The 12,291-nt window shown below is 37.0% G+C and overlaps 2 protein-coding genes across 3 annotated transcripts; both read left to right on the top strand.

Moving 5' to 3' along the window:
* Positions 1-2,586: 2,586 nt before the first annotated feature.
* LOC105163646 (protein IQ-domain 26) lies at positions 2,587-4,376 on the top strand. Of its 2 annotated transcripts, none has more exons than XM_011082078.3 (3): positions 2,587-3,163; positions 3,346-3,552; positions 3,641-4,376. In XM_011082078.3, the coding sequence occupies exons 1-3, from the start codon at positions 2,762-2,764 to the stop codon at positions 4,232-4,234; spliced, it is 1,203 nt and encodes a 400-aa protein (XP_011080380.2). In that variant the 5' UTR covers positions 2,587-2,761; the 3' UTR covers positions 4,235-4,376. The 2 variants fall into 2 exon arrangements, with proteins under 2 accessions (XP_011080380.2, XP_088735538.1); XM_088879412.1 differs by having other exon boundaries at positions 2,591-3,163; positions 3,346-3,537.
* Positions 4,377-6,582: 2,206 nt separating this feature from the next.
* Positions 6,583-8,949, top strand: LOC148789492 (uncharacterized). The gene has a single exon (XM_088883214.1). It carries the CDS (start codon positions 6,583-6,585, stop codon positions 8,947-8,949), a length of 2,367 nt encoding a protein of 788 aa, XP_088739340.1.
* Positions 8,950-12,291: the final 3,342 nt, after the last annotated feature.

Raw genomic sequence — 12,291 nt, 5'->3', positions numbered from 1 at the left:
CTTATACACATAATATATAATATTAAATAAATTATAAAAATATTTTATAATAAAAAAATCAATTTACCAAAACTGATAAATTGGGATCCTTTCAATATTAAAGTAGTTCAAAATTCAAAATTTAGGTCTAAAAAAGTGTCACATCTCTCTTCGTCTCACCTATCATGCCTTCAATCAAGTTCCCAAATTTTCCCCTTCCTACTTCTTACGTTGAAAACTTAATTAATTTCAACTCCCTCAACTTTCGATAATTCGAAAACCACCCCCACAAAACCTCTTATTGTTTTTTTCTTTTTTATATTTTCAAGATTTGCTTACGCACCATCCCAGAGTCTCAACCTCCCTTCATAAATCATAGAGATTTTCTGCACCAAAATGGCAGAGATTTCTGAGCAAATCAGCCCAAAGTCAATGGAAATTGAGAGCCCCAAATACCACAAGATTTGGTTCAAAGGACGATACATTCAATTTGACAAACATTTTTTTATACTGATATAAATAAATCGAATCAAGTACAACAAAATGTTATTTAAATTATTATTGAGTTTTAAAATTAAATTTGAATTTGATTTTATTATTGATTTAATCGAGTTCAAACGAGTTTTAATTAAATCTAATATGACTTGAACTTTTAATATATTTTTTTTTACACTAATTGAATCGAGCTCAAATATTTTTCGAACAAAATTTTTTCCTCAAGTTTAATTTGTTAAGTTTAACAAATCTAGTTTATAAGTTTTTGTCAATTGATTCAATTAAGTACCAAATAGTTTAATTTATTTTTCAACTATATTTACTCACAACAGTTTGGCACACTCAAATGCGTGAGTAAATATTAAAAAAAATTATATATTTATAATTATAATCTTATAAAAATATTAATTAGAGCTATGTATATTTTAAAGTTAGCCATGAAATTTGAAATATTTTGAAAAAAATAAAATATCGTCAATAATTGTGATTTTCTAAAGTGGTAGCTATAAGATCATTCAATTCAGATTGATTCAATACATCAAAAATTCAAATTAATAAATACGTCCAAATAAGATAAAGAAACAACAAATTATTGTAAAAATAAATATACACACATTACGTAACTTGAATTAATAACCTCTCAACCTTACCAATTAAGCAAGACTACATCATCTATAAATACTCTAAATTTAAATAGCATGATAATATTAAATGAGATGAGTATTCTTCCACTCCATATAATATAAATTATATTACTGACAAAACACGATAGAAATTTGATTTAGTATTTCAACGGCCATATTGGAAAAAAAATTATTTTTTATTTAACAAATGCTAGCGTAAGAAGAAGGGTACAATATAAGAAGTCTTGTAAATGTATATATACATATATTCTACCAAAAACAAAAATAAAAAAGAAAATTAAAGTCTTTATAATCTTGAAAAGGCTGTTGAAGTTGAAAAGGTGAAATTGCAAAAGGAGAGTGATGAAAAAAAAAAAACCCCACATTTTCTTTCTTGAGTTTATATATAAGGGAAAAAATGAAAAGGTAATATTAATAAAAGAAAATAGTATAGAAATGGTGTGAGTGGCTGAGAATACTGAGTGGAGTCAGTATTCCTCATCTCACTGCACAGTGCTCTAGAAAGTTATATATATATATATATACAGAGAGAGAGAGAGAGAGAGGTTTTTTTTTGAATTGGAGGAAGGTTTTGTTGGTGCAGTTGAGTAAGTTTTAAGGAATATTTGAGTATGTTTATTTTCTTACACTAATAATTATGAGTCCTACACACTTGACTTGTGTTTATTTTCTTGAATTCTGGATGTAATGTTGGTCTGTCTGAGTGGTGACAACTTCTGGGATTTGAGTTTCTGAGGTAAATGATTGTGCTTTCTGGTGATTGGTGAGTGCAACCACATGCAAACCACAACTTTCTTTTTCTCTTCTTCTATTTCTTTCACTCAATATTCAAATTTTAATGTTGTAATTATATAATTATATTAATATTTTAATAATTTAATTAATACATCAATATACTAAAAATAATTAAATAAATTATACCAAATTCATTTAAAATATGACAAATATCCAAACTTTTTGTGAGACTTGAATCATTGGCATTGAATATTTAAAGTTTTTATTTTTATTTTTTTGCCATCTTTGAGAAATGGAAAGAAAATTAAAATTCAAGGTATGTCTTTCTCAGAAATATTAATATATTCAGTTTTGTACTTTGTATTAATCTCAAATAAATAAATTAAGTAATATGATTACATAAAGAAAAATGTAGCAAACGTTTATAACAATTTTTACTGTCCAAAAAAAATAAAACAAAAAAGTCATTATATTTTATATTTATTTATTTTTTCTCATTTTTTATTATATTAAATTTTATATATTATATTCACAATCTGCTAACTAATTTCCTACTATTTGGGTGGTGAAAAATTTTGGGTATTTCCCATTTTCACCATTTTTAAACAAGTGCTTCTTGCTGTCATGCCTTTTTGTCCTTTACAGTTCCTCACGAGGCTCTGTCAGAGTGAAACTAAAATTTTCAAAAAAATAAACAAAAAAAAATTAATTTAATTTAATTTTTTTTGTTTAAAAAAAATTATTATCACTGCATTATTTTAAAAATTTGATGCATTGTATAAAATCTCTCTCTCCATACTCTGTTCTTCAAAATTTCACACACTCTTTCTCTGTGAAAATAGCTGTGATCTTTACACTTTGACAGCGTCTTGTTTTCTTCTCAATCTGAAGTCTTGAAGGGGTGAACAATGGGAAAAGCTACGCGGTGGCTGAGGGGTCTGCTTGGGCTGAAGAAAGACAAGCAAAATGTGGACAGCAATTCAAATTCCGGTGGGAAGATGGAGAAGAGGCGGTGGAGCTTTGTGAAGCCCGCCAAAGATTCCGGCGGGCTGGCCCAGATTCCGGTGCATGTTCCTGCCGCTGACGCGGCGTGGCTGAGATCTGTGGTTGCTGATTCGGAGAAGGAGCAGAACAAGCATGCGATTGCGGTGGCTGCCGCCACGGCTGCTGCCGCGGATGCTGCTGTTGCCGCCGCTCAGGCGGCGGTGGCGGTGGTTAGGCTCACCAGTCAGGGAAGGGGTGGTCTGTTTGCTGGTGGCAGGGAGAGATGGGCTGCTGTAAAGATTCAGACTGTGTTTAGAGGATTTTTGGTAAGTAGGATTTTGTATTTAGTTTCTTCGGGCTTCATTATCATTTTCTAGAATTCGGGCTCGGATTATTTAATTTTTAGCTTTTTTTTTTTAATTTTTAAATTTTCTTGTCTGTATATTTGAATTTTTTCTGGTCAATCTGAGAATTGGAGAAAATATAATGATGATGAATTTCTTGGCAGGCCCGAAAAGCACTACGAGCTCTAAAAGGGCTGGTGAAATTGCAGGCCCTTGTTAGAGGCTACCTTGTAAGAAAACGTGCTGCTGCAACTCTCCACAGCATGCAAGCTCTTATTCGGGCTCAAGCCGCTATTCGATCCCAGCGGGCCCGACGTTCCACGAACAACGAGCATCGATTCCAGCCCGAAATGAGAGTAAGAAAGTCTATTGTAAGAACAAATTCCGGGCTCTTCTTAAGGGTTTCGAATTTTCTCCACAATCATTGATTTTAAGATGGTTTCTTGGTTGGATTTGCAGGAGAGGTTTGATGAAGCTAGGAGTGATCAGTTCCATAGCAAAAGGATATCGGCTTCTTACAACCCCTATCTCAACGCATTTGACGAGAGCCCGAAAATCGTGGAGATCGACACCTACGGACCCAAATCAAGATCACGACGAATGAGCACTTGCATGTCCGAGTATGGAGACGATCAATACTACCAAGTGACATCGTCGCCTCTTCCATGCTCATTCCCAAATCATTTCCCAATCCCCGATTGTCGTCACGTTCAAGATTCCGATTGGGGATATACAGAAGAAGATTACAAGTTCGCAACGGCCCAAAGCACCCCTAGATTTGCTTGCACGGGCCGGTCCAACGCTCCGGCCACACCAGCCAAGAGCGTTTGTGCAGATAGTTTGTTTAGGCCGTACTCAAACTACCCGAGCTATATGGCGAACACACAGTCCTTCAGGGCGAAGTTGAGGTCCCACAGCGCTCCCAAGCAACGGCCCGAATTAGGCCCAAAGAGGCGGCTTTCGTTGAATGAAGTAATGTCATCTAGGAGTAGCTTTAGTGGTGTTAGAATGCAAAGGTCTTGTTCTCAAGTTCAAGAAGAGTTTGAATTCTAGGTAGGAGGCTGAGTTAAGGTTGTTTTCTGTTTCAAGTGTGTGATAGTTAAGGTTGGAATTTGTTGCATAGATAGTAGCCTTGTCTATAGAGAGATGGAACTAACATAAAAACTTATCTATGCCTAGCTTTCTTTTCCAATAATGCTTCTTTTGACAATTAATTGAAAGAAGAAAAATGCTTTGTGTAAATTTCTTGACAAAATAGTGTTGTGAACTAGTCTTTGTGGATTTTCCTATAAATTTGTACTATATGGAGATTTGTGTGTTTCTCAAATACATCTCAGTGATTATAAAACAAACAAACATTTATACAAAAACCATAAAAGTTTCTTATTTTCTTAAAAGAATGACATATAGTATGTGAACGGCAAATTTCATCTATACATATCAAACACTTATATATATATATATATGGTTTCAACACTGGACACTAGCTCAAGAAAACTTGCCCTTCTATTTTGAAATGACATTTCCCGCTCAAATATGACACTACAGTTCCCTGGTGTGAGCATTAAGACTTCCATCACAATTCACAGCAACCTAAACCTACCTTATTTTGGGATGCACCCTTTTTCACACTAGTAGGGAGCACAATTCCCAATTCTTGCTTCTTTTATTGGACAAATATTGCTAAAATAAAGGCTATATATATATATATCCTTGTCTAGGGTGAATTTTTTCCAAGTACCAAACATAGGAATATTCTTCTGTTTTTACAAGAATAATGGTGTCACTAATTTCAAATTGTGTGTCCTAATCTATGAACTACCCCAAATTTGATGTCCATGATCCCATTTTATTACTCATCCAGGTTTTGTACTTAGAGTTGTACATAATACTAGGAAAGTTCAGCCTATCAACCAATCTATATATATATTTTGAAAATTTAGTTGAATGCTTGTTTGGAGAGTAAAAATACAAACTAATATGCTATACGTATTCAAGTAGTATGAAAATTTAAAGTACTTTTGGTATAGAAGCGATTGTTTAATATGTATTGTTCGAGTTATAATTTTGTTTGTTTATAAATTTCTTAGTTTATCAAGAAATGAAAACTCAACTAAATTTGGGGTGTAGGATTCAATTATTAGGATAAAAAATAAAAAATATTTGTATAATTAAATTTAATTTGAGGGGGCGTGAATGTGATTTATCCAAACTTTTCATGGTAATAATTTTTTTAATTGGCCCAAAGTAAGTTGGCAAACTACATTTTACACGGCAAATTTATTTAAATAATACCAAAAAAAAAAAAGTTAGAGATTTGGTGCTGTTTGAAAAGTTTCAGAAAAGTGAGCGGCACCGCGTTTTCGTACCGCGGTGCCACAATTTAAAATTTAAAAAAAAAAAGCTTTTCTTTTGTCACCGCGGTAAGTTACCGCGGTGACAAAGATTTAAAAAAAAATGTATATTTTAATAAGCCACCGCGGTGATGAACCGCGGTGGCAATAAAAATAATTATTTTTTCTGTGTCACCGCGGTGGCTCACCGCGGTGACACAGAAAAATTATTTTTTTATATGCCACCGCGGTGATGAACCGCGGTGGCTTATAATATTTTAAAAAAAAAAAAAACAACGAGCCACCGTGGTAAGGTACCGCGGTGGCTCATTCTTCACGTTGTACTTTCGCCGCCTGACACCGCGCTAACATAGCGCGGTGATTATCAACTTTTCGGCTTTTTCAGTCTGTGACACCGCGTTAAGCTAGCGCGGTGATAAATAATTTTTCTGACACCGCGGTTGTTTATCGCGGTTTTTTCAGCTATATATATCACACTCCATTCCCTCAGTCATTCACATTGAAAAATCGAACATCAGCTTCAAAAACTTCAACATTCATTTCTTATCCCGCATAAACTCTAAAAAGCAGTCATCGAAAATTTCATATTCCACCATATCGCGCAATTCTTCTCAAATTTGTTCACTTTTTATTTGAAGATTTACAAGAAAAAGGCATCTAGTAAGTTATTTATTAAATTTTTATGTTATTTGTTGCTTTTAAATATCTTGTTATATTAGAAAAAATAATTTATTGATGTGTAGTTTATTTTGTTTTGAAGATATGGCGGAGCAAAATACCGTTGATATTGTTATATATTTTGGAGGTCAACAAATTAATTCGAATGGTTCTGTAAGTTATGATCGTCCTCCACTCGGATTCATGCAAATTTCTCGTAGTACTACATTTGCTGAGTTAGAATTAATTTTGTATGAAGAAATTGGTATGGATAGGAATAATGTTAAGTTGAATATATTTTTTAAATACATAACATTTAATTTTGGCCAAAGGAATGAGATGTTGTTGGCAATTAAAAAGGATCGTGATATGAATTTTTTTTTAAATCCGATGAATGGATATGTGTCGATTGATATTTTTGTCGAAGCGGAGAAAGTTCTGCAAGATGCTGTACCAGATGACTCAGCTGTTGGTGATTGGGGAACATATATGTCTATGATAACCCAAGATTTGCCGAGCTTACCAGTAGTAACACAAGAAATGGGGCGGATTGGTCTTAATGAAGATTATGCAGGTCCATCATCGTATGCAGGCCCCTCATCATATGCAGGTCCATCATCGTATGCAGGCCCCGCATCATATGCAGGTCCATCGTCGTATGCAGGCCCCTCATCATATGCAGGTCCATCGTCGTATGCAGGCCCATCATCATATGCAGGGACAAATGCATATGATGGCTCATCGGATTATGCGGGTTCATCTGAATATAATGATGAAGATGACGAGCTTGAAGCTGATAGCTTGTTGAACACTGAGCAAGCTGACTCAGAACCAGATGAGGTCGAATTAGAAGACCAGATTGAACAAAATAATGACGATGATGGTGATGTAAGTATACCTGTTATGATGGAAGTTCTTGGTGAGAATGCACAAGAGCATTTTGATTTGAACGTGCCTGCCGTGCCCGACAGAATGAACCTATATCCAGAAGTTCCATTTTTCAGCACAACACACCCAGAAGTCCCTGCAGACTCGATTGATATCCCTACTGGCAGGTGGGGTAATTTTTATGACTCAAACACCGGAGAGCTCGCCCTCGGAATGCTGTTTAAAACTAAGGAGCATTTGAAAGGAAGTGTACAAGATTACTCGGTCCGATTTGCACGACGAGAATACCGAGTGGTGCAGAGCAACAAAAAATTATGGAAAGTCGCCTGCAGATACGAAACACAGACTGGGTGCTGTTGGATGCTGAGGGCCATATTCAAATCGAACATGGGATTATTTAAAGTTACCAGGTATGTCGGTCCACATACATGTCTGATGAATGAGATTTCCATTGACCACGGTAACTTAGGAAAGAGCATGATCGCAACACATTTGCTGGGTATGGTTCGTCAAGATCCATCATGTGATATAAAACATGTCCAGCAGATTGTGAAAGATAAATTTGGCTTTGAAGTCCCATATCATAAGGCCTGGTTTGCTTTGAAAGCCGCTAGAGAACAAGTGTACGGCACTTGGGAGAGTTCTGTTCAGAAGCTGCCCAAATATATGGCGGCATTGCAAAAATGGAATCCTGGAACCGTTGTGGAGTGGATGCATTTGGAAACAGACATCCCGGGCAGGTACATGTTGAATTATGTTTTCTGGGCATTCAGACCATGTATTGAGGGATATCGTTATTGTCGTGATGTTATAAGCGTGGATGGAACACATTTGTACACGAAGTACAAACACAAAATGCTGGTAGCAGTAACTTTAGATGCAAACCAGCAGGTGCTGCCATTAGCGTTTGCACTCGTAGACGAAGAATCGCTTGAGTCATGGCGTTGGTTCCTTCGAATGCTTTCCAAATATTTGTTGCCGTCAGAGGATGATCGAGTTTGTTTGATTTCAGACAGGCATGCTGGTTTGATCAATGCTGTAAATTATGTGCCTGCATTCAAATTTCCCCGTGGAGTACATCGATTTTGTTTACGGCACGTCTGCTCAAATTTTAACACAAAATTCAAGAACATCCAGTTGAAGGATATGTGCTGGAGAGCAGGGGCAGAAGGCAATCCTCGAAAATTTGACAGAATCATGGAAGAGATCAAATCATTGAACGAGGAAGCATACGACTGGCTTGGGAGAATTGACAAGGCTCAATGGACGTTGGCGCATGATGGTGGTTGGAGAACGGGCATCCTCACTACAAACATGTCCGAGTGCATAAATGGAGTATTAAAAGGTGCGAGACGCTTACCAATTGTGGCTATTGTGCAAATAACGTTATCTCGCTCTGTGCAGTATTTCTTGCAGCGCTCTACACGGTGTAATCGTATGATCACTGCAAATCAACAATGGGCTGATTTTGCGTTCAAGTTGTTCGAAGCCCGACAGGCAGAGGCAGTACGTCACATTGTTCAGAAATTTGACTATAGCCAACAATCTGCCTCAGTTGTGACATTGAGCTTGACCGGGCAGGGCTCCCGTACTTATGTCGTCAAATTGAAGCATCGTATGTGTTCGTGTGGCAAGTGGGGTGCAAATGGAATTCCATGTTCACATGCCATTCAGGCAGGTCGGCATTTTGGGGTTAACGCGTCAAATTTTATTCCTCACTATTACAGTGTACAATCATATAAGAAGACATATCAAGGGAGGTTTGAGCCTGTATACGGTGAAGAATATTGGGATCCGGTGAATTTTGAACTTGTGCATAATCCCGCATTGCGAGCTCGTCGAGGCCCGGGTAGACAAGTGCCCACTTGACGGCCCAGCCTCTGATAATGCGTTGACACGAGCTGTGTCCGTCGGTCTAACTCGAACATTTGGATACCGTGAACTAGAAAAGTTCATAATTTCACGTCCGATCGTACGCGCTCGCGCTCGAGTATCTCTTAACGACTGCTGATCATCTCCGGCATTTTCACAATCAATCACCAGCTGCTCCATTCTATTATACTGTTAAACAAAATCAAATTATAAGCAGAATCAACTGGCTAAAATAAATGAACATAACATAAATTAGAAGGTGCTTACCACATATTCCCAATCACGGGTGTCAGTCGGTCGATAACCCGGCGTGTTCGTAGACAATATATTTTGTGAAATTTGGACCCGAGTAATTTGATGATACCAGTTCATATAGTCAGGAACGGTATCACAACCACCTTCAATAATGGGTCCTTCCACCACCATTGATTGCACATCGTTCCATTTCGCAATGTAGTCCGCGTGAAACGTTGCCCAGTCCATGTCCTGACGTCCTCGCCTATCTATTGAGTGTAAACGACGCTCACTGATCAATGGGTTTTGGGGGATGTCTTGCACATAGCCAAATTGGCGAAGAACCCTCTCCGGGTGATGCATCTCCACCAGCGAATAATTGATCAATGGGCATCGTATATTCCACGTTGTGCGCATTGCATAATAGGGCAATGCCTCAAGCTCGACGGCAATATTATTATACGGAGTCCAAATAAACTACAATAGCATATAACAACAATCAATATACTTGGAACATATGCATCAATTATAATACTAAAAGTAAAAAATAAATCACAACAATATACCTCATTTAACTGCATACGGTCCAAAACGTTCCTTATTATGCGTAGAGCATTGTGCGCCGTATGAGTACGGGATATATGAAACGACCACCTAAAATCAAAATTAAGAAAAGTTAGTGAAATCAAAAATTTTTATAACTATATAAATAAATAAAAATATCCATACCGTGCGGCATATGGAGGAGGAGGCAGGATGTTGTCAGGGTCAATAATGGTCGGCACTAGAGATGAAGCTTCACTCGAGGGAATGGGTGCAAGTGTTATTATGCGAGACCATGCCCATATCTGTAATAATTGCATGGCACCGCCAATATTATTTTTTCCTCTTTGTGATGCTGTACATAGCTCCCGGTAGAGATATGCCAACACTGCAGACCCCCAATTTGAAACATAATGCTCGTCTATATTTTCCATATGCCGTAAATATAATAATGACACGGTGTTCCCCGTAGCATCAGGGCACAACACCCCACCAAGAATACACATGGCACATATCCGTGCCTCCTGTAACACAGCCTCAAACGGGCTATCATCATCACATGTATTTTCTAATAAATACTCATATAATACTGTTAGTTTAATTCTCGACCATCTAAAAGCATCTTCATTTGGAATAAAACCCAACTGTTGATGGCAATAATTTTGCCACTGTTGCGTATTATACCTTCTATCTACCCCGGTAATAAGATTACCTTCCACCGGGAGTGCCCAGATGACGGCGATATCTTGCAGTGTCACGGTTGCTTCGCCCACCGAAAAATGAAATGTGTGTGTCTCGGGGCGCCATCTTTCCACTAATGCAGTAATTAAGTGGGTGTCAATTTCAACATGCCCACACTGCAAAACACCAAGAAACCCCATATTTTGGAGTACTTGCAAAACACGAACATGGCGTGGTGCTAGTTGGAGGACACGAAAAAACGCTATATCACCACGTCGTACGGATAATGTTGTATCCGGATTTTCGGATACATCCTCAGAACGATGATTTAATTGTCCGTACAAAACACTGCTATCGATAGGGCCAAAATTAGACATTGATTTCAAATATTTTTCAAAATTAACTGAGAGGAAGAACAAGAACAAATTGCCCAAACAGAATAACAAAAAAAAATTAACTAGAAGAGGAAGATGAAGGTAAACCGAGAGGAGGAGGAAGATGAATTGAGAGGAAGAACAAGAAAAATTTGGAAGTGTGAGCTGCTTGTGGTGAAATTTGCATTGCAGCTCACACTATAAAATAGTGTGAGCTGCAAGAGAGGACAAGCATTATTGCTGAGCCACCGCAGTCCGTGACCGCGGTGGCTCAGCACTGCTTGCTGCAGCCTGCAATTTTGCAGGCTGCTTTGACCAAATTTTTTTTTTCTGAAACTGGTGAAGAACCGCTATCTCTGATAGCGGTTCTTCACCAGTTTCGTTTTTTTTTAATATTTTAATGATGCCACCGCGGTGAGACACCGCGGTGGCATATTATATATATATTTTTTTTTTAATTCTGTGTCACCGCGGTCACGCACCGCGGTGACACATGAAAATTTTTTTTTTTAATTGAAAACTGTGGCACCGCGTTGTCGTACCGCGGTGCCGCTCATTTTTCTGATACTTTTGCAACAGCACCAAATCTCTAACTTTTTTTTTTTTGTATTATTTAAATAAATTTGCCATTTTACACAGGACACGTGGCAGCTTGAGGCTAAAGGTTGAAGAGATTACTGAAATATTATTGGTGAAAATTTGGGTCTTAACTTTCTTATCAGCAATGATTAGGACTTGATTTTGATTTGATTGATGTTTGAGGGATCTCTTGAAAATTGTGGGTTGCTTGCATCATCCTTGACACTTTTGCTTTCTTGAAATACTGTACTTTGGTAAAAGACAAATTTGTGGGGTTGTTTTGGTAATTGTGCTTTCTTTGACTGTATTATTATTTTGCCCTAGCTATGTAGCCTTTACTTGCACATTATTCATCTATAATATTGATTCTCAAAATTGCCCAAACTCTTTTCACAATGCCATTATGGCCCCTACCCTTATATGTTAGTTGTTATTTACCCACCACCCAATGCAACCATGTCAATTCTTAAAAATTGATTGCTAAGGAGAAGGGATGTTCAACTCTATAAATATTTTCAGAATTTTTTTTATAATTGATGTGAGATGGAGAATTTATAATATATTTTTTTTGTTCAATTCGTGCATACAGTATAGGCTTCCTCTTGATCGGTTCTAAATTGAACACTCGCACACAAATAGCCCGTCTGGGCATTGGTGCGGCCTTGGCTTTGACACACAGGCTCGCATTCATTTATAAAAAAATAATTACTAAGGAAGAGAGATATCCTACTTGATAAACATATCCAGGACCCTCTCCCCCTATTGAGAAATACCCTACTTAATAAGCACATCCAGGATCCTCTTATCAATCAATGTCAGATGAAAAACTTGTAACAATTATTATATTTTAAAGGGATGTTTGTAACGGATTAAATATATCAAGCATGAAAATAAAATAAAAAAATTCATAAGTTTTTTTTTGTTATGA

Source organism: Sesamum indicum, linkage group LG1, assembly GCF_026168435.1.
Source record: "Sesamum indicum cultivar Baizhima isolate 11 linkage group LG1, ASM2616843v1, whole genome shotgun sequence".
Lineage (NCBI taxonomy): Eukaryota > Viridiplantae > Streptophyta > Magnoliopsida > Lamiales > Pedaliaceae > Sesamum > Sesamum indicum.
The sequence above is the reverse complement of the archived record's forward strand: the minus strand, read 5'-3'. Positions and strand labels throughout refer to the sequence as shown.